Here is a 21,599-nt window from a genome sequence, read left to right on the forward strand (position 1 = left end):
TCTAAATACTCAAAATATCACCAAGTCAAAATCTGACATTTAAATCACCACCTTCTCCAACTTCTTACTCCTAAATCGAGTTTTCCATAGTTTAACTACTCCCAAATTCCAATCTTGATTTGTAGGAGGAAAAAAATCACTAAACTAATTTGTTTTTCACAAAAAAAAAATAAAAAAAATAAGAATGAACACAATAACATTAGTTTTAAAAAAACAAAGACCAAAAAGGAAAAAGAGAAAAAGAATTTTTTTTTGAAGGAAGCCATGAATGCTCAAGAAATATGGATAAACTAATAATGGTAGGAAAGATGAGAAAAAAGATTTGAAAAATTAAAAACTATTCCTAATAAAGTTTTTAAAAAATTAATACATGAGTTTTTATATTTTTTCAAAATAAGTTAAATTGAAAGTGCCACATGACAATTTTACGTTGGTCTGAAACTGTATCAAGAGTCCTTAATGCGCCCGTATTTCGTGACAACACTAGTGGTGTTAAAATTAGTCAAAATGTATATTTATTGTGGATTTAGATAGTTTCGTGGAGTAATAAGACACTCGTAAAGTTAAAGTGTCTTTTTAAAATTCGAAACAACTTCAATGGTGACTTTATGTCTTTTCTCTTTTAATTAGTAAATTTATCTTTCAAGTATTAATTTCGAAAGACAAATTGTCTATATATCTTAAGTAGTTTAATTTTTAAACTAAGTTAAATATATCAAATCAAAATTGATTTTTTTGTCGAGCGACTTTCTCTGACGACGATAAAAATTATGATATAAATTGAACTATTTGAAATATCAAGTTAAAACAAAGAACAAAGAAAAGAAAGGAAAATAAAAGAATGTTATTAAAACCTTATTCTAATAGTGACGTACTGACGTTAATAAAAAAAAATAGTTTGTAAATATTAAATATAAATGTATTATTTATATTTAATTAGGATTGGGGAAGAGAAAATAAAACACAGAATTATATATAAAAAAATTGAATATTGACATAGGTACAAACAAACTTATTACTAATATTTCATGATACATTTTGCAGTACAACACAATGATTCACTTCTACAATTCTATAATTTTTTCTAATAAAAGAAACAAACCATCACCTCTTAAAAAGTCAAATGTACCATTAAAAAAATCTCAAGTGAAATTAACATTTTTGATTATTTCAAGAAAAAATAATAAAAAATGAAGAAGAAAAGAAAGAAAGAAAGAAACAGAAGCAGAACAAGCCATTTTTGTTGTTTGGCCCTTTTCTTGTCATCCCTTTCCCTTTTCCAACGAATCTCTCAGAATCATAAATTCAAAAAAAAAATTAGGCCGAATCTCACAACTGTCAGCACTATCATTGTATTAACCCCAGCTCAACTCTCATATATTAATACATACATTTACATACATATTCCCCAGATCTGTTCACATATTTCCAATCATTGTTTCTCTAAGGTTTCCCAAAACCACCACCAGTAATTTCTATGCTTTGTTGGGGCTAAAGATTTGATCTTTTGTTCAAGAACTTATTTGGGTTTTCAATTTTCTTGGATTTTTGTTTCAGGGTGTATGTTGTATGTAGATCTTGAGCTGGGAATTTCATAATTGAGTGTTGGATTGAGGGAAAAGGGAAAGGGGGTAAAATTTTTTTTTTGAAAAGGGGGTTAAAAAATGGTGTTTTGGGAGGGTTATGTGAGTGATGAAGTGATGGGGACATTTGCCCCAATAGTGGTGTATTGGTTGTATGCAGGGTTATATCAGCTATTGCCTCCCATGGATAAATATCGTCTTCATACAAGGAAAGAGGAAAATGCCAAGAATTTAGTTCCACTGGCTTCTGTTGTTAAAGGGGTTCTTCTTCAGCAGTTTTTTCAGGCAACTGTTGCCCACTTACTCTTTTTGGTAAATTCCTCAGCTGTTTCTGTTCCTGTCTGTCTTGGTTTGAGGTCTTTTGATTAAGTAGGCAACTGTTTGACTGGGTGGTTAAGGCCTGTAGGAATGGATAGGTAGAGTTGCTCCTTTGATGGCATGTAGGTCACACGTTTGAGGCATCGAACAAACCTTTTGTTGAAATGCAAACCGAAGGATGTGTATGGCATACGCCTTCCTCCTACGAACACTAGTTGGGAGCAGTTAATGCATTGGCTAAACTGATATATAACAAAGTGGTCAGATTATATTGCTGTCGGACTTCCAATTATGACCAACTTGTTGTTTGCAGTTACTTACTTAAGAGGGTAACTAACTATTGCATGACTTCCCATGTGGTGTGCTCTAATTAGTGCAGTGGTTATTTGATTTTGATTCGAGACTCTTCTATTTAATGTGCCAATCAGCCTTAGCTTATGCAGTGATTACTTTTTTCGACAACACTGACCGGCGACAAACGTGCTTCTCTCTCCCCTTCATATATAATTGCCATATAACATTCAAATGCCAATCACATCGCGGTGTTTGGCATTGTCCTTCAACGAATATCATTCCTCATGAAGTTGATAGACAAGGAGTCAGAGAGGTAGAAAGAAAGTACAGAAAAATACATCTAAAGCATAGTAACCATTATGTCATATACTCATGAGAGAATGAAGCACTTAAGATGATGAAAGTATTTTCTGAACAAGTTAATGAATGCAGGAATGGTGCCTTTCAACCTTTTTCTTTAGAAGCATTCATAAGTTCTATAAAGACGGTCCAATAGTGGCCATCCTCAAATGTGCTCCCCCCTCCAATACACATAATAGTATAAGTCTTTGATCGTTCAATGGATTGACTACATTGCCATATTTGGTTTTGTCCTTTTAAGAACATTTTCTTCATGAAATTGATAGAAGTGGACAGAGAGAGAGAAAAAAGTTTAGAAAAAAAATATCTGAAGCATGGCAAAACTGATCATCATGTTATATTCTCCTGGGTAAATGTAGTATGGGTAAATGTAGTATCTTTTTAACAAGTAGATGAACAAAGGGTTGGACAAGTTTCAATTTTTTGTGTGTTGCAAGAAGCATAAGAAGGTTAGATAAAAAATGTTAAATTAGATTGTACGCGTTTTGTAGATGCCGTTGAATCAATTAGTGCATTTGACCTAACCTATAAGCACGAGGAAGTGAAATGAAGATCTAAGTAGCTTTTCTAGTCTTACTGAAAAGCTTGCTTCATATGTTCCCCATTTTCACTTCAAGTACACTAATTTAGGGACACATTAAAAATGGAAGAGCTTCAAGGAGACACCAAATGGTGACTTCGTCACCATTGTGCTGATCAACCTAAATATAAACATGGTACCAATACTGTTTCCCGGATGACTATTATAACAACATGCTTATCCAATGGGTAGCTACTCACGTGGGTTTCCTTGATGTAACCATTGGATAACACCAATAGAATTTAGCCATGTGGACGTACTCTTCCATACCCTCTCCCTCTGTTAGGCCACAACTTACATATTGGTCTTATAGCATCTGCAGACCTATAGTATTGAAGAGAACACATGTTTTGGGAGTTTGTTTGATCCAAAAAAGTGATATCTTATCTATGGTGAAATTGCTGTTTGCTCTTGTAATTGTGTTGGATAATGAATGAAGAACCTGTGACCACTTCTTCCTACAGATATGTTTCAGTATGAGCGCTAGTCTATACTAGTAGATTCTATTCATAGGTCATATATATGCTAAGCAACATAGATCCATAAATGAGTCAAAGGAAGAATGAACTTTAGAGTCACCCTGATGGGTTCATCAACTAACTAAAATTCTTTTTGCACCCGAGTCTCTGGCTTAGCGGTCAATGAAGTGGGTGAAAATCATGAGAGACCAGGGTTCAAAATCCTAACAAAGGTAAAAAACTCTAGATGGTTTCTTTTCATTTGTCTAAGCCTTGTTGGACACAATTACTTGGTGCCTTTATTGGTGAGAGGCGGTTGGTACCTGGTGAAATAGTCAAGTGGTCCAAGTTGGCTCGAGCACCACAATTATTATTTAGAAAAAAAATCTAGTAAAATTTCTTTTCTCCCCCCTTCAAAGATGGCTTGCACATTAATGGGACTGTCTTTAATATGTATTTCTTCCTCTTTGTTTCTTCAGCTTTAGAATTCTCCATGCTAACAGTTTGCTTGTGTATTTCTTGAATTTGGATAATATACCTTGAATGACATAACATTTCAGAAGAGATTGAACAATATGTGTGGTCATCACTCATCTTTTTATTTATAAATGGGTTGGGAATTTGTCCCTTTTTGGTCCAGAAACCTACAAATCCTCTTGCCTTCTCTTTATCCGAATTAATTGTTTTAATATGGTTATCGAGTTTTTTTGCTCTGTGGTTCCATTAGCTGCTAGGGTCATATGATAAAGGTGATCTTTTGCCTTTTAGTGAAGTTTTGCAGCTATCAAATGTCTTCACCCACGACCTATCAGTAAAAATGAAGTATTGACCTAAACTTTTTATGGTTGAGACACGTGGAATGATCTATGTCCTCCAATGTAGGGTTTTGGGCTGTTAATGCAACATGAAATTTTTTTCTGGACAGTTGTATTTGCTTTGACCTACAGATAGTTTCGAAGATGCCATCTATATGACTTGGCGTCTCTATGAGCAATTATCATGGATAGATCAAGAGGGAATTGTGTTGCAAATGGTTAATGATCTAACAGGAACTAATAAACAGAGTAGCTCTTGAAATTCATACTTACATAATGGAGTTTAGAGATTTCTGCAAATGCTTATTTTGCTCATCGATTGTCAGGGAAACAAGTTTTTGTCTCATAATCTGATATTGTGAGTTTGCTGAAGTTGTGTTCTCTTCTCTTCTTTTTACCTTTTTCATTCTTTTTTGTTTATGTATTGGGTAGTAAGAATTGAAATTCAAATTACACCTGGTGACTTTAAGACTAGGAGGTTACCTTCCAAACTATTGAGGCTATTGGACTGTTTGCGATTATCACTTCTTTTACCATGTTTAGATTGACCTCAGGTCATGGATTACCTCATTCATCTTATCCTCGTCTTTCATAGTTGATCTTCAGGGACACAATATTTAATGTAGATACAGTCCAAACAACCACAAGTCGCACCCTTGCTTCAAATCCATCAGCTAACACATCTTTTGGTCCAGTGACAATTCCTACCACTTATCTACCACCAAACGTGTTGTGAACTTCTGAGTCAAATGACCAATTTGTAAAACTTAATTGATATAACATCAGAACATCAAGACCAACATCTTGTCTTTAATATACTTGTTTGCCTAAATCCATCACCTGGAGGCAAAAGTGCCTGTCTGGTTTCTCCAACAATATGGCTCAGTCCTTAGTGTAGAAATTTGTATAGATGTTTAGAACTACTGCAGTTGGCTCAATCAGAACAGTGAACAAGCAGCAAATGCTGGAAAGTAAAGTTGTTTACTGTTAAGGATAATTTCAGGTAGGAAATCACTAGGCCGAACTGTTCTGTTATCACTATTCATCTTGTCAAGTTTCCCTAGTGCAACTGGCATTGATCAACAGGGGCAATTCAGAAAGGAGTAAGTAGAGTAGAGATTGTGGCTTTGTATAGTTTGATAGGCTACAGAGTGGGAAATTAATAGATGGGGAAGGTAGGGGTGGTAGGAGCAACCGGAAATTGGGAGAAAACGTAGATAGGAAATTTGGTAGGGCAAAGGGGGAGTAAGGGGACCTCAGGTGTGAGTTGAGGTCAGAATGTAAAATTACAAACTGGTCAATCAGGGTGGTAGCTGAGGATGGATTTTTAACAGAGTACTTTACTTTTCTTTTCTTTTTTGAAACTGGTCAATGTGTATTCCTCAACATTGAGGACGTGCTGGAGACCATCAAAAAGTGTTAAGAGTTAAAAAAATAAATAGAAAAAAAGATACTTACACAGACCTTAATAGATCTACAAAATGATCTATATCCTCTAGACCTACTTCTTTACAACAAAAGTAGAATGATATTATACAATTCCATTTAACTTTCTGAATGGAATTGGATCTATCTTCACAGCACCTCCCATTTCTCTCTCTCCAAACTCTCCACCAGATGCATTGTGGTATGATCCTCCACCACTTCTTTTGACTTTTGCTGCTTCCTCTTTTCATCCAGCAGCTAAGCAAATTTGCAGTATGCTCTGGCATGGTCCAACTTGTCTTTGTTATGTTGAGAAATACAGACCAAAGCGGTGCTGTAAGAAGCACCTGGAAACTATGATGGCCCCTTTTTTCTTCAAAACTTCTTGTGTCAGGCATGTTCTTTTAACCACCAACCAAGTAAAGCATTTTACCTTAACTAACACAAAGTGCACTAGGTACCATTACTTTTAATAATTATGGTTGATTTTATTAGAATTAATGGTTCCTACTTCTTAGTGCACTTTGTGTTAGTTAAGACTGGTTTTTCCGCGCTTGAAACTTTGTGCTTACTGAGGCATATGTTTAGAAGCATGTTGAGCATAAGTGGAAAATGAAGATCAGCTGGTAGAATTAATGAGTTCATAAACATAGAGTCGCTCTCTTTGTCGTATATTGTGGATACTCATCTAAATCCTCAAAACACTGCCCTTTAGTTCAATCCCCAAGGACTACCTTGATGACTGATGGGACCATAACATTTTCTGCATTGGATGTGATGCAGAAACATGTGCTTTTTTATTCCAGAGTAGCATTGTTGGAAGAATTAGTTCTATACTCTGGCTTACATGTGTATGCTTCTCTAATTTTTTGGTTGAAATCATGCCATATTTCATCTTTGGCCCGTTATGATCATAGATTGACTTGGTTGGAGTGAAAGTAGGAAACAGAGGGCTAGCCAATACTTATTTTATTTTTGGGATTACTATGGAATGACCAGGAATCAAACAACCTAAGAGCACTTTCAGTTGCATACTTGCATATATTTGCTAACCTTGTGTTTTTCTTTTAAAAACACTGGGGTGGGGGTGGGGTGGAGTTGTTTCCATATTTTTCGGCAGCCATAATATTTTTTACGATTCAACCATGCCCAAGAAAAAAAAGAAGGAAAAAAGTTCTTGTGATTCAAATCACATCTTTGTTGTCACAACTTCTTATCAGTCAAACTCTAGTTACTCTCTGATAATTGTACGACACTTATAGTTGATTGTTAGAGCTGTAATTGGTCTGCAATTTTCATAATCTTATCCCTCTAGTGGTCAAAAAATTATTGCGGAGTTAGATTGCTTTCATTGTTGAAAATGATCCTCCCTTCTTAAGAAACAAGGCTGTTTAGTGCTCTCTTTTCGAGGGTGTATAATGTTGTTTAATGCTTGTACTAAGCTATTTTACTCTGAGGCTAGCCCTATTCTGCATTAACTTAGAACTTAGAAGGGTGAAGCTGCTTGCTAGCACGAAATAATGTTGCATGGGTTCTTAGTGCTGATTGAAAGAAAATCATGAGGTTGTGTAATAAGGTCATCTGAAGTTCAATTTCACTTCGAGTAAAGATTTTGGCGCTTAAAAGCTATTCAATTGAAGAGGAAGTATCAGTTTCCTGTACCAGCTACATATGTCTATAGTAGAGTAACTAGCGATTGTTATAATTGGGAGTACAGATTCTTCTAGTTTCTGCAAAACCAGATATGATATTTAGGAGTCTATTGTTTTAAAAAGGTCGGGAATGAAGATTGTTAATCCTGTTTCTATATGATATTGACTAGCTTTTGCAAATTCTACATAACTGACACCAGTTTCTGGTTTTCTGTTGCAGTTAACTTGTAAGGTAACTACATCAGAAACTGTAGTCCAGCCCTCAATTCCTGTTCAGATTGTGCAGATCATTATTGCGATGCTGGTCATGGACACATGGCAGTACTTTGTGCATCGCTACATGCATCAGAACAAGTTTTTATACCGCCATATTCACTCCCAGCATCATCGGTTGGTTGTACCTTACGCGATTGGTGCCCTTTATAACCACCCACTTGAAGGTCTCCTCCTGGATACTTTTGGTGGTGTTCTTTCGTTTCTTGTTGCTGGAATGACTGCACGTACTGCTGTAATTTTTTTCTGCTTTGCTGTGGTCAAAACAGTTGATGATCATTGTGGACTTTGGCTGCCTGGTAATATCTTCCATTTGTTTTTCCAAAATAACACTGCTTACCATGACATTCATCATCAGCTTCAAGGCACAAAGTTCAATTATTCTCAGCCATTCTTTTCCATTTGGGACAAACTTCTTGGAACATACAGGCCATACAGACTTGTAAAAAGGCCTGAGGGTGGTTTCGAGGCCCGACTGATGAAAGATTAGTTGGTTTTGATCATTAGTCTCTGTATGAAATCAACATGTCTTTTGTAGGGATAGCTACCAAGTTGAGGTTGTTCACTCTAGCAGTTGCCTTGGAAGGTCTACGTTCATCAAGACTTGGAAGTATGCAGCAGAAATTAGAAATGTTCATTCTTTTCAGTTGACCCTGTTTATTCGTAATTTTTGTCTAACCTCTTGACGATTTGTAAGCCTATTGTTTCTGAGTTCTTACTTTGTGCAGTATACTTTTTCAACTATTGCAACTTGCTCAGACTTTAGCAGGTTGATTTTATATTGCCTTTCAAGAGTAGTGAGTCGCGAGAAATCAAGATCATGTAATTACATTTGTTCAAACTATGTAGTGTAAAATTTCATGGTCATTGAAGTTATTTCAATCACCCTTGTGCTATTTTATTTGAAGCCTTTGTGATACACTTTATAAAGAGTTGTGAAGTTTTATCCTTAGTTCTTTGATAAACTCTCATTTATTCGATTACTTGAGGAGCCTGCCTTAGCACCAATCTATGTTTCAAAATATTGCTGCTTTACCACAACATTCCATTTGCTTAAGAAAAAGATTCAACTAGTGCATACATGTAAAGCCAAAAAGTACATTGAATCAACAGCTAAAAAAAATGTCTAAAGCTCCTCTTTTCATAACATAGTATAAAACAGATTCCTCATCACAAATTTCTGCAACAGGAAGAAGTCCTTCGCTTCAGATTTTTGAAAATGAATCACATCTCTTGTGAGAGCGAACTCTGGTATAATGGTAGAGTTGCTCCTTTGGTGACCTGTAGACCGCGACTTCTACAGTCTCTCAGCTGAAATGCCAAGTAATGCTGCATACTAAATACTTCCATTCTCCCCCATCTCTCAAACTCAGGAAGCATTTCGTGCAAAAGTTGAGCCCTTTTCAAAAATGTGCTTTTTACACAGACCTAGATCAACCTCACCAATATTCTTTGCAAGAACAAGCTCCATCTTTGAATCTGTGAAAACGAGTCCTGTCCCTCACAATAATCTCCCGCTCATATATCTTTGATATGAGCTTAATCACAACATGACAATCCCCACATATTCTAAGATTCTTATTCACACTTATACAAGTTCTATCAGGTGTACTAATCAAACCAAAAGCTACTGCCAGTTTCTCACTATGATAACACAGTGCATTCTCCTTCTCCTCCGGTCCAATATCATGAAACACATAATTAGTTTCTGCCACATACCCGTATTCCCTAATCCTTAATGAAACCTCATCAAGCTTCCAGTAAATCTCATTCCATTTTGGATGGTTCTTATCACCATTCATAAATTTGTATATCGTTCCACCAACTTCAATATAGCTAAAGCCTGGTACCTTCTTTACATCCTGACCTTTCATGGCTTCCCTTACTCTTCTCACATCATGCCACCTCCCTTGTGCTGCATAAAGATTGGATAGCAACACGAAATCCCCACAATGATTTGATCCCATTTCAACGAGCTTCTTGGATGCTATCTCTGCCATTTCCACATTACTATAAGTCTTGGAAGCCCCTAAGAGAGTTTGCCATAAAACTACATCAGGAACCGTAGACATTGACTGAACAATTTTATAAGCTTCATCCAACCGCCCAGCTCTTCCCAACAAGTCCACCATACTACCATAGTGCTTTACATTCTTACTCACTCCACATCTATCCATGTCATCAAACAATTTCATTCCCTCCTCCACCATTCCTGCATGGTTACAAGCACAGATTGCAGCTAAGTAACTCACACTATCTGGGTCAATCCCAGCTTGGCTCATTCTTTCAAAAAGCTCAAGTGCTTGCTCTCCATCTCCATACATCGCGAGTGCCATAATCATTGTATTCCACGTGACACGAGTCCTCAAGCATTTCATCTCATTGAACACTTCATAAGCTCTTCCAACAAGACCACATTTTGCATACATATCAATAACTGCATTACAAACAATCACTTTGCAATCAAGATTCTTACTTTTGATATGCTCGTGAACAAGTTCCCCTTCTTTATTCGCCCCCAACTGCGAACAAGCAGCGAGAGCACCAAGCACAGTAACCTCATTTGGTTCCATATTCTCCTCTCTCATTTTCTTAAAAAGCAACAAAGCTTCAGTGGGTCGATTCCCTTGAGCTAACCCAGCAATTAACGCATTCCAAATCGCAATATCTCTAACACCCATTTCATCAAACACCTTGTATGCATAATCCAAATCACCACATTTCGAGTACGCATCCAGTAAAGTGGTACGCAACAGGACATCTGCAGCAAACCCAAATCGAATCACATGGGCATGAAGTTGTGGGGTTTCGGAACGGGCCAATGCACGGGCACAGGCTTTGAGAGTGAAAGAGCAGGTGAGAGCATCAGGCTTACAAAGGGAACGAGACATTGAGACATAAAAAGTGAGAGCATCAATGGGGTTGTGGCTTTGGGCAAGGCCGCGAATAATGGCGTTCCATTCATTCTTGTATGGGGAAGTGATGTGGCGGAAGATATGGGTGGCGTAAGGGAGGTTTCCGGCGGAAGAGACGGCGCAGAAATCCAAGAATTTGGCGCGGCAAGTGTAGAATTGAAAATTGCCTGTGATAATAAGATGGGCATGGAGTTGTTTGAGTTTGGAGAAACAAGTGCATTTTGACAATAACGAATCAACGTAGGCCATAGTCCACACTAATGTTGCTTGGGGGCACTTTTAAATGGGAACACTTAGGGTGTCTCGATGTAATCGGTAAAGTTACGAGAAGGTCATGAATTTGAGTTATCGAAACAATTTTTTGTAGGTATATAAGATAATACTATGTACGCCCTCTGTCTAACCATAGTTGTACACTATACTATTTTGGAATATTCAATAATACTTGTCCAGTCTATGAGATCAATCGATAATTTTACACTTAATTTTTAATTTACCCTTATCATTAATTATAGTCATTTCTCTATTACATTTTTCAAGACATTGCATTTATTATATTCAAAGGGTGATATAGTAAAAACACCTTCTATTTATAGCTTCTTAAAAAACGTGCAAAATCAATAGTTAACAAGTATTGTTGAACGGTGTGAGTATAATAGAATTTTGTGATCCAACCTTGACTCTACACATAAAGGAATTTAGTGTACTGATTGCAAACAAAGAGTCATTTGGTATCAACACAAGTTATGTTTGGGTTAGTACTTAGTTATGATGAAATTAATTATTCTGATATTATTTTTTATTAACGATTTAATTTGTTGTAGTAAAAATAATATGTATTACATAATTTTTAAGAAAGGTAGTTTCTGTCACCTTATTTAGTAGAAAAAGGAGTTTGAGGGACCTCAAGAATATTTTTGTCATTTTCATTATTCATGCCGAGATAACTAATTTCAATATTATTATTTTATCCTCTTGTAAAAATAACTTATCACAATATTGATTATTAATTCCAATATAACTTGTCCAGCATATCAACCGACCTTTAAGAAACAATCCCAAACATGTGAACTTTGGTGGTGAAGTGGCTCACGAACCTTGGTGATGAAGTGGTACTTAATTCCATAGAAAAATTATTGAATGTGCGAATAAAGTTTAATATTTAAAAATTGATATGAAAAATAGATTATATTATATATAAGATGCAAGTAATTCTTAATGTGAACTTCCTAGGTCTAATTTTCTCGATTTTGTTTCTTTGCCTTCTTTCTATAATTAATCTTTTTCTCTTTTGCTGTTGCTATTCAACTATTAGATTAATACTCAATTTGTAGAGGATATTTTAAAGAAAATCATGTAAGATTTGACAAAACCAACATATAGATATAGATGACTAATCATTGTAATTGTAGGAGCGGATTGCGGATGATGTTAGTCAATAAACAACTAGTAATGATGGTGACTGATAATAATTGACGATCGTAATAAATTAAAAATAATGATAAATGAAGATAATAATTAGTGATAAATAATGTCAATGATTGGTGTCATTATTATAAACAACAGTAATAATTATAAATGACGACTAATGATTACATTGTGACGATTGATTATAATAATTATCAACAATATTCGTTGTGACTAAGAATAATAGTTGAGGTGATAGAGCAAATAGTTGAATGACAACGACGATACTTGGCGCTAGTGAAGAAAGAATAATCCCATTAACAAACTATTATCTTTATAAATCCTATAATTAAAAATAAATTTAATAATTGAGATCTGAATTATTAAGACTAATATCTTCAAAACAAATGAGTCTCTTTTTTATTTAAAAAAACAGAGAAACACCTGAAATATAGTAGTTTACACAAAATGAAGGACCCAGAAGTATCTAGACATTTCCAGTAGGCCCCACCTCTCTACAGCTCCATATATATAAAGCAACTGCCATTTGTATAACTTTCTTAACGCAATTGTATCTCTCAATTTTCCCCTTTGTGTATTATATAATCATGAGGTATGTATGTTCTTCAATCTCTGTTTTTTTCTTTTACAGTTTGTGTATATTTTATCTATTGCGTTATGAGTACTGAGTAGTAGACTTGTGGTTGCACTGTTTGTGGTGTTTTTAATTTTATTGTCGAAATGTTTGAATTGAACCCTAGGATTTTAGAGTTTTGAACCTCGCATTAACAGAAAATTATACATGGTTAATTTGATTTTTTTACGTATATAATGTGGATGTTGAATCCTTTTGGATTCTTCATCTGTGGTGGATCAAGAATAAGATTTGAACTTGTAACTCAAGGTGAATTTTAAACCCCTGAAACCACTATCTTATGTTTAGGAGGTTTGAAATCTCTCTCTCTATATATACAAAAAATAAAATAAAAATATGAACACCCTTGGTACCCTCTAGATCCATCCATGCTCTTCATATTTTAGAACCCCTTAGTGTGCTCGTCCCTTGAACCCAGGGCGGAGCCGGGTAGGGCCAAGAGGGTTAGTGTTTGAATTTTTAATAGTATTTAGTGTGCCTGTCCCTTGAACTAGGGATAGAGCCAGGTAGGGCCAAGAGGGTTCATCCAAACCAAAATGAACCCCTCTTCGATGGAAAATTATACGGGTTGTACATGGTTAGGCTTTTTTTCATATGTTTTACTTTTTTATATTTTGAAACTCCATCTTAGCTCTATCACTGCGTTGTAATTGGTTTGACGTGGTTCTTGATTCAGAATAAATAGATTTCTTCTTTTGCATTTAACTATATAGCAATTGGGACCCCGGCTATAATGAGTCATCTTTCAATTTCTTGCATCCTGAATATTGTGGGATAATTTACTACAGACAATAATGACAAAGGACATAGTTAAACATATGATGAATCACACTGAAGAAAATAATGATAATTTGTTTGCTCATCTCCTCAAAATTTCTTGTTTTGAAATACATTTTGTGACTTCTCGGACTGGCTGTGCCTTTCTAGCTATGTTGCTCGGACTCTTCAAAAATTCCAATGGGTCAGATTCTCCAAAAGTAGTGTATTTTTGGAGAATTCGACACGCGTGTAGCATTGGAAGTGTAGAGTCGGCGCAACTTAGGTTTCTAGAGTATCTATCCAGAGTTGAAGACATCCTGCTAATTGTCTCTTCCTGGTTTTGCCTTGATAGTGGTTGTGATTTTTATGATTTAGTTGATATCCATTTGTTTTCTGCTTCTCTATCTCAGCCGACATCCTACTATCAAGTGGGCTCAGAGGTCTGATAAGTTGTTTATTACGGTGGAGTTACCGGATGCCAAGAATGTGAAGCTGAAACTGGAACCAGAAGGAAAATTCTTGTTCTCTGCAACTGCAGGAGCTGATAATGTACCATATGAAGTGGATCTCGATCTGTTCGATAAAATTAATGTTGATGTAAGTGAATTTCCATCAGTTTGCTTCATCTGCAAATTTTTGTGTGAGATAGAATCCATGTTAATTTTACTGTAAAATGTAAAATGATCATTCAGGAGAGCAAAAGTAGTACTACCTCTAGAAGTATCGTATATCTAGTTAAGAAGGCGGAAGAGAAGTGGTGGAGCAGACTTATAAAGCAGGAAGGATTACGTCCGGTGTTTTTGAAAGTTGATTGGGACAAATGGGTTGATGAAGATGAAGAAGACGGTAAACGTAAGTATAATGTCACTAGGAATATCTTTACTGTTGATATTAGCCATTTGCTAACTATGATACTAATATTTCAGCTGTGCCGGATATGGATTTCGGTGACATGGACTTTTCGGTAAGCGGTTCTAGAGAGATACTCCCTCTGTCCCTAATTACTTGTCCACTTTTGAATTGACATACCTATTAAGAAATCAATAATTGACATAGCGAGTTTACCATTTTATTCCTATTAATTATGAAGTGGATGAATTAAAAACTTAATATTTTCAAGAAGTTTTACCTTTTTCAAAGTAATTAATTGAGGGTATAATAGGTAAAAAAAATTGTCCTTTCTTGATTTGTCAAAATGGACAAGTAATTAGGGACAATTAAAAAAAGAAATATGAACAAATAATTAGGGACAGAGGGAGTATTAATAGGCAATGGTGTTAATTTGAGTCTATATTGATGCTGAAGTTTTAACATTATCCCTTTTATTATTCTCTCAGAAACTCAACATGGGAGAAGATCCTAGTGATTTTGATGCTGATGTGACTGAGGGTAAGTCTGATTTGGTTCTGCAGCAATTGAGCACAATTACTAATGTTCTCAGCTTCAAATCGTTTACTTTCAGCTTGGATTTGAAATTGAAAATTTGTTATTTGCGTCCTCGTCTAATATAAGTTGACATTGTTTCTGCAGGAGACGATGATGACAGTGACACTGAAGAAGTTGAGGAAGAAGAAAACTCTGAACCTAAGGCAGCAGTGCCTCCAAGCACCGAACCCGAAGTGAAAGCTTGATGCGTTTGTAACATTGAAAACTTTTTAGATGCTTGTGTTTGAGTCTGAGTCTGGTACTTCATCTAGCTATGGTTTAGAGCTGTAGTGCAGGAAATGTTTGATGATCAGTTCATGATATATTTGAAGGATCTGAAAGTGCTAGTGTCCTCATTGATGATTGAACTTTGTTATCATCTACGCTACTCGTATCATGCGCATTACATATGATTTCTCCAACGTAATGTCTCTCTATCTTCTGAAGGATTTTTGTTTCAAAACGAAAATCATTCGAGGTTTTAGTCTTGTTTTTTTTCCTCAAAAAAGGAAAAAATGGTTCTTCTGGTAAATTTAGGGGTGTACAAGCCAAATCGTTAAGTTAAGTCAAACCAAATCGATGAACCAAGTCTTAGTGTTGGAAAAAAAAACCTGACCTCTCTTTTGGTTTGGTATTAAAAGAAAAGAAACCGATCCCAACCTCTAATCTTATAGATATAAGATATAGAAAGTATTTTGCATTTATGTGAATTTTTAAGTCTTTTTGAAGATTTCTAATCATTAATGTTTAAGTTCTAGCATATCACACAAGTAATCAAAAATATATTTGATCTCCTTTTAAATCACTACATTATTATAAGAGAATCGAAAAACCAAAAAAATCAAAAGATCTGACTAAAACCAAAATCAAGAAAACCAACTTTATATAGGTTTGATTTGATTTATAGATTTTATAAACCGACATAATTGATTTAGTTAAATCAAACCAAACCAACCTATGTACACCCCTACTAGCTAGTGCAGTGCAACGTTCAGTTTGCACAATAACATGTGGAAATCTATGTATCAATATAAAGACCAAACATTGATCTTGTATAATCGTATATCCTATTGCAGTCTGCATTTTCACATTTTTTTATACAGTACAACAACACTAGCATTACAAGTCCTTCAACTAAACAATGATTGTCCACTTCTTTTCTGATGAAGTTTTCCCCTTCTTTTGCTCCCTTGTCCTTCCTTAAATCTTTCCAGTAAATCATAGATACTTGCCTTAGGTCCTTCTCCCCAGAAATATGGGGTCATGTAGGCACAAGTCATGTGTCTGAACCTAGTCAGAGACTGAGCGGAGAAAGGTAGATAGGCGTACTATCCACATAGTTTTGAACCTAGTGCTATAGAAAAACTCGGGGGGGGGGGGGGGGGGCGGGGGTTCATGTTAACTTTGCCTAGATAAAGAGTCTTCTTGGGAGAAATCCTCCAACAACACATAGCATCTCTATTCTGGAAACAGGCAATGATCTCACACAAGATACAGTAGCATTTTGTAGGTGAGGACAATGAGATCTGTTTGTCTATCAGAAGAGCAAAATTGGTTCAGAAGTAGAGAGTTCAGAATACTTTTTACCAAATTTTCTTCATGTACTTCCCCAGAACGAATCAAAATTGATGCATAAGCCGGAAAAAGATCTCAACATAAAATTAAGCTCTTTCAAGATAATTCACAATGACTTGGTCGCAACAAGGGACGAATGTGGGAGGCTCTATCTTTTCAGTGTTCTGTCTCCAAATTGGAGGTGATGGGGAAAAGTGAGAACAGGTAAGAGAACAAAGATAGGAGTACAAACATCATTAGCATAAGGCTTCTAATAATCACCATGGAACACGGGTAGACATAGTTCCATCAGAAAGTATATTATAGGTCATCCCACTAGTGAGATTAAACATCTCCAAAATAATAGTTGGTCTATAGGAGATCCCAACTTTCAACCATTTCCATTCTAATCCATGAGAATTAAGAAATATTTCGTGCAGTTTAACTAAAACCTAGAAAGACACCTATAAGTAAAGTCCCAAGTGCAACAAGATCCCTTCTTCCATCACCTATAAATGAAGATGTATTCTCACCGAGTGCTCTTCGATGTTTGATTTGTATTTATGATCCGAAAGATGGTCAAGGGTCAAGGATATCAAAACCAAAAACAGCGACTGTAATACGAAAACCTTCTTTTTCTGAAACTATACGGAAACTTTCTTTGAAAATAAAGAACTAGGAGAACTGAATATTAGCTAAAAACGTACAAATATCTTAACATAGCGATGAGAATGTACAGATAGAGCCAGTTCTGGCTAAACATACCTAGTGGTCCAATATCTCCTTAGCAACTTTTTTCAATTCCATGACAGAAAGCTACAGGCTTGGAGTAGACACTGGAGCCATGAATAATTTTCAATATCCACGCATGTCGGAGTATCAATTCCGACCCAAAGAGCTACTCAAGACTGACAAGGAGCATAAAATCACATCTGGAGTGCCAATCAGAACACAGTTTCCTAATCCTTTAAATGTTATCTGCAGGGCAACAGGGGTAAGTTAGGCATGTAAATAAAGGAAAGAGGATATGGAAATAAATTGCATGGTCATTCCTTCAATCAAAGGGATTCCAAACCTTCCCATATTTACAAGTATGGATTCTTTTCATACTTACAATTTCCAACTTCAATATTCTTGACAAATCAAACACTGAGTGGATGCAAAAGTCACAAATTCAACAATCTGCCACACAAGCTAAAGAGCACTGGCCTATTAGATACAATACCCAATGGAACAACTGAAGAGAAAGACGTCCTTTCCTGGAACTTTTTGTCTTTGAGTGAAATACATAATTTACAATGAAACAATGACCCCCCACCCCAGATGTACTGCACATCTCAGGTAGACAAAAATGGAGAGAAGCCTGTCAAAATTTGGCAAAGGATGGCTCAATATTGTCTTGACTCTTTCCCCAGCGTGCAAGAAGAATATTTCTTGATACCTAAAAGAATTAATCCAGGCCAACCCACTTCCTAAAGTGCCTCACATGCTCAATCCTCTGAGTTTGTACATCATTTTTAGCATCAGATACTTTTATTCTTAGGTAAAGACCCTTGTGATATTTCAAGAACTCACGTCTATACATCCACTTGTCCAAATACATGCCATTTTCTTTCATTAAACCAATAACCTCCATCACCCTATGAAAATAACCGCCTCGAAGAAAATTCAACAGCAAGAACTCGTATAAATCCCTGGTATTCAAGTTCTTACGACTTTCCATGTTCCTTTTAATATCTCCCCACAAGATTGTAATTTCACGATACATCCCTAAAGAAGAATACCCGTTAAGCAGATTCATGAAAGTTGACACTGTAGGATGGATCTTCATTGCCTGCATTTTTCGGTAAGCCCTAACGGCATCTTCAACCATGTGAGCCTTCATAAAAAAGTAGATAGAAAAATTTAAATCATGCATCATAAAAGAAGCTTCATTTTCTTCAGCTCTCATTTCTTCAACAATATGGTAAGCCAGCTCCCCTTTCGCCAAAGAGCCTAATTCTTTCAGCTTATTCTTGCTTTCAGTTTCCAGTTCACACATAGATGCAGGAGCTAACAATGGATCAGATGCATTTATGACACCTGATTTTCTTAATTGCTTTAGTAGTGCCTCTGCCTCCCTTAGCTTATTATTGTTGCAATATGCAGTCAACAGAGACACGTATGAACTAGCGTCCAGCGGATTTCCTTCAGAATCCAAATCATCCAAAATATCATGAGCAATTTCAAGCCAACCCATGCAAATGCAAGCAGCAACCACATCAGAACACATTCTGCTAGATTCAACTGAGCCCTTCTTCTGGATACTACAGAGAAGCTTTGACAGATCATTAATTCTCCCACTCCTCTTGTACTGTATAATAAGCTTGGCCAATGCTCTGTTGCTAAGGACAAGTTTCCCATTCTTATACATAACAAGCACCTGATTACGTCCCACATTGAAAACAGAATCCCTTGATAATGAATGAGGAAAAATTCGTAACTTCAATCCCGTTCTCAGATTATCAGAGCCAATAGCAACAAGGCACGGTTTAGGTGGTTGTGTTACATTTCCCTGCTCGTGATGTGACACTTGAAATCCGTAAATATCTTGTACAAGATCAGAAGCAGCATTAATATCATTAAACTTGAAATGTAAACACAAGAGACTTTCATAGAATTGCTGATAGCAGGAAACCAATGGAACTGAAACCTGATCTATATGCTTCTTAAATTTCTTTAATTCATCCCGCAGACCATTCATCTCATGGATCAAGGAAATAATTGAAATAGTATGAGCATCAGCTGTCACTCCAACTTGGGCCATTAACTCAATAATCTGATGGCCTTTACTGGATGATCCAAATCTTGCACAAGCATCAAGAACAAGATTAAAAAGAAGTGTATTATGTTTATTTAACTCAGTGCAAGTGGATTTCTTTGTGGTTAATTGTTGAGAGCTACCATATACCTCAATCAAAATGTTTGATGACACAATCATTCCAGTATCAGTCTTCACCATGTGAAACATTATCATCCCTAGCATGTCAATAGGTGGGAGATTTCCTTTGTCCAACATCAGTCTGAGAATTGATGATGCTTGAACGGGCATTTGAGCTCTAGCCAACGATAGGCAGAGCTTGGTCATTAACTCTGTGCGTAGCATCTCCCTTTTCTCTTTCAAAATAGATCCTACCATATTGCATGCCCTTTTAAGCCATCTAGAATCAGATGAGTATGACAACTCAGTGAGAAGCTTATCTACAAGAAAGGGGTTAGGAAAACCGTAAAGACGTTTGAAATCTTTGTAGGTTTCCCAAGCCTCTTCCAAGTTGTGATTCCTCAATGCACTTTCAAGCTTTCCCAGCAAAACAACGTCAGATGACACTCCCCAAGATAATGTCTCTGACTCTCTACTGGAACCGAACTGTCGAGAAAACATCACACCTCCTGGTTTATAGTTTTCATATGAAATTGAGAACTCTGTTCCCAAATATTGGGGCACATATGTGCTATTGTAGGTCAATCTGATGGCATTTGAAGCGACAACAACAATGGAAGAATAGCTTTTTCGGAAGACAGAGCAAACTGTGATAGCTTTTCGTAAGGAGCATGCCATAAAGATAACACTATCCAGAAAACCACGAGTAATAAAGTATTATGACATTGTATCCTGGAAATAATAGAACATTATACTAGAATCTGCACAAACAAACCCAGAAATACCAAAGAATGAGGAACGGAAATAGTGTAATAGCCTCAAAACTAAAATTCGCCACTAAAATATATGACAAATCAGAAACCATTGCAATTACATGATCCAATTCAAAGATATACAGACAAATTGTTCTCAAAGTAGCATTGCTTGCAGCTGATGTAAAAATTTTAACAAGCTGATTCTGTCGACCTAACAAATTTTGAAGCATGTCTGACAAAAAAAGAAACATTACTACATACTAAGGCACTGACAACTTTATATGTAAGTACTGCAACCTTTTCTTGATGTAACTTAAGATCTTGGCAGACAAAGATTGTTTACAAAACTACTAGTCAACCAAAAAAGATCAAGTTCCCTTACATTGTAGTTTTTAACTCAAATGGCTGTATTGATGGAGACATGGACTAACTGGGATATTACAAATAGGAAAAAGACATAGATCCCATCCTAAACTTGTCCCGAAAAGTCGACTTCACGCTCAAACTAGTATGGCGACCTATTACACACCTATTCTTACTAAAGTGAAATTAATACCTGAACAAACAAGTTAGGATCCTGAATTATACGAACTTTGTTGAATTTTTGAAATATTTAATATTAACTGATTTGAGATGGTTGGAAATTGAAGCTATTGAAGTGGGAGAGTCCCCTAGTGGGATTTCACTGGGTATGTTGTTGTTGTTGAAGTGGGAGAGTCCAAGGCAATATAAGCCCCACATCAGCTCCCCACGAAGCCGATGTCAGATTCAAGTCTCATTCCCTGTAATAATATCATAACAACTTATGTTCCTCATACGCTTCAAAAATGTTGGTAAGTGCATATCAGATCCTCCAAAAGTAGAGCATTTTTGGAAGATCTGATTTTTTTGCAAGCCTGAGTAACATAGCTTATAACTATATAACAAGCACTAAAAATGTTTTTCTTTTTTTTTGACGATTTTACAAGTGCTGACAATGCTATAAGGGGAGTTTTTCATAAAATTGACTAATATGAGAAGCGAATAATCATGAAAAAACTCAAAGTTAACAATTACAGAATGCATTGCAGCACAGTTCACAATTAGTAATTCAGCGTTAGAAATTATTGGATTAGAGTAATACAGAAAAGAGAGTGCAACGAAGAAACTTACAACTCAAGTTCGAGCGGAGGTTGGCCGGAAGGAACAGCGGTTGTTCGGAAATTGATCTCCGGTGGTGTTTTATCTATTTTACCGGACGGGCCAAAAAGCACAAATTGCATTTCCGGCCAATAAAAGTGTGTTTGGCAAATAAATGTTGTTAAACACTTTTTTTTTAAAATCAAAATGTCTGAAATACCTTAAAGCTGTTAACATAATAAAAAGTTATTAAAATTCAGCATTCTTCTTTTTACCCAACCAATTTGCAGCTGAAAGTCGGCCGAATCCTCCACCAAATTATCCCAAATATG

At 36.0% G+C, this 21,599-nt stretch overlaps 5 protein-coding genes across 9 annotated transcripts in view; 3 read left to right on the forward strand and 2 right to left on the reverse strand.

Annotated features, from left to right (window-relative positions):
- Positions 1-1,230: 1,230 nt before the first annotated feature.
- Positions 1,231-8,688, forward strand: LOC125833999 (very-long-chain aldehyde decarbonylase GL1-9-like). Its single transcript, XM_049513172.1, has 2 exons — positions 1,231-1,895; positions 7,706-8,688. The coding sequence occupies exons 1-2, from the start codon at positions 1,665-1,667 to the stop codon at positions 8,246-8,248; spliced, it is 774 nt and encodes a 257-aa protein (XP_049369129.1). The 5' UTR covers positions 1,231-1,664; the 3' UTR covers positions 8,249-8,688.
- Positions 8,689-9,041: 353 nt separating this feature from the next.
- LOC125834000 (pentatricopeptide repeat-containing protein At1g34160) lies at positions 9,042-10,922 on the reverse strand. Its single transcript, XM_049513173.1, has one exon. It carries the CDS (start codon positions 10,920-10,922, stop codon positions 9,198-9,200), a length of 1,725 nt encoding a protein of 574 aa, XP_049369130.1. The 3' UTR covers positions 9,042-9,197.
- A 1,730-nt stretch (positions 10,923-12,652) lies between these two features.
- On the forward strand, positions 12,653-15,287 carry LOC125834001 (co-chaperone protein p23-1-like). The gene is made up of 6 exons (XM_049513174.1): positions 12,653-12,693; positions 13,905-14,091; positions 14,187-14,346; positions 14,421-14,458; positions 14,832-14,883; positions 15,025-15,287. Exons 1-6 carry the CDS (start codon positions 12,689-12,691, stop codon positions 15,123-15,125), a joined length of 543 nt encoding a protein of 180 aa, XP_049369131.1. The 5' UTR covers positions 12,653-12,688; the 3' UTR covers positions 15,126-15,287.
- A 1,831-nt stretch (positions 15,288-17,118) lies between these two features.
- Positions 17,119-21,418, reverse strand: LOC125834113 (pentatricopeptide repeat-containing protein At4g17616). Of its 5 annotated transcripts, none has more exons than XR_007443326.1 (2): positions 17,588-20,482; positions 17,119-17,451 (listed from the first exon to the last, which is right to left on the reverse strand). XR_007443326.1 is itself a non-coding variant. In XM_049513294.1 (2 exons), exon 2 carries the CDS (start codon positions 20,069-20,071, stop codon positions 17,924-17,926), a length of 2,148 nt encoding a protein of 715 aa, XP_049369251.1. In that variant the 5' UTR covers positions 20,072-20,154; positions 21,301-21,418; the 3' UTR covers positions 17,119-17,923. The 5 variants fall into 5 exon arrangements, 4 of the variants coding, with proteins under 4 accessions (XP_049369251.1, XP_049369253.1, XP_049369255.1 ...); XM_049513294.1 differs by adding an exon at positions 21,301-21,418 and having other exon boundaries at positions 17,119-20,154; XM_049513296.1 differs by adding an exon at positions 21,301-21,396 and having other exon boundaries at positions 17,119-20,125.
- The window catches only part of LOC125834121 (uncharacterized), a 209,438-nt gene continuing 206,796 nt past the window's right edge, over positions 18,958-21,599 (forward strand). Inside the window, exon 1 of the mRNA XM_049513308.1 lies at positions 18,958-18,962. The gene's annotated coding sequence lies outside the window, so the exon portion shown is untranslated. The remainder of the gene's footprint in view (positions 18,963-21,599) is intronic.

The sequence above is a fragment of the Solanum verrucosum genome, unplaced genomic scaffold (assembly GCF_900185275.1).
Source record: "Solanum verrucosum unplaced genomic scaffold, falcon-dt-bn FXZP01000108.1, whole genome shotgun sequence".
Lineage (NCBI taxonomy): Eukaryota > Viridiplantae > Streptophyta > Magnoliopsida > Solanales > Solanaceae > Solanum > Solanum verrucosum.

Coding starts and splice junctions, on each gene's coding strand:
- LOC125833999 (XM_049513172.1), top strand. CDS start 1,665: ATGGTGTTTTGGGAGGGTTATGTGAGTGATGAAGTGATGGGGACATTT. Junction 1,896..7,705: donor TTGCCCACTTACTCTTTTTG/GTAAATTCCTCA, acceptor TTTCTGTTGCAG/TTAACTTGTAAGGTAACTAC.
- LOC125834000 (XM_049513173.1), bottom strand. CDS start 10,922: ATGGCCTACGTTGATTCGTTATTGTCAAAATGCACTTGTTTCTCCAAA.
- LOC125834001 (XM_049513174.1), top strand. Junction 14,459..14,831: donor TCGGTGACATGGACTTTTCG/GTAAGCGGTTCT, acceptor TTATTCTCTCAG/AAACTCAACATGGGAGAAGA. Junction 14,884..15,024: donor TGATGCTGATGTGACTGAGG/GTAAGTCTGATT, acceptor TTGTTTCTGCAG/GAGACGATGATGACAGTGAC.
- LOC125834113 (XM_049513294.1), bottom strand. CDS start 20,071: ATGGCATGCTCCTTACGAAAAGCTATCACAGTTTGCTCTGTCTTCCGA.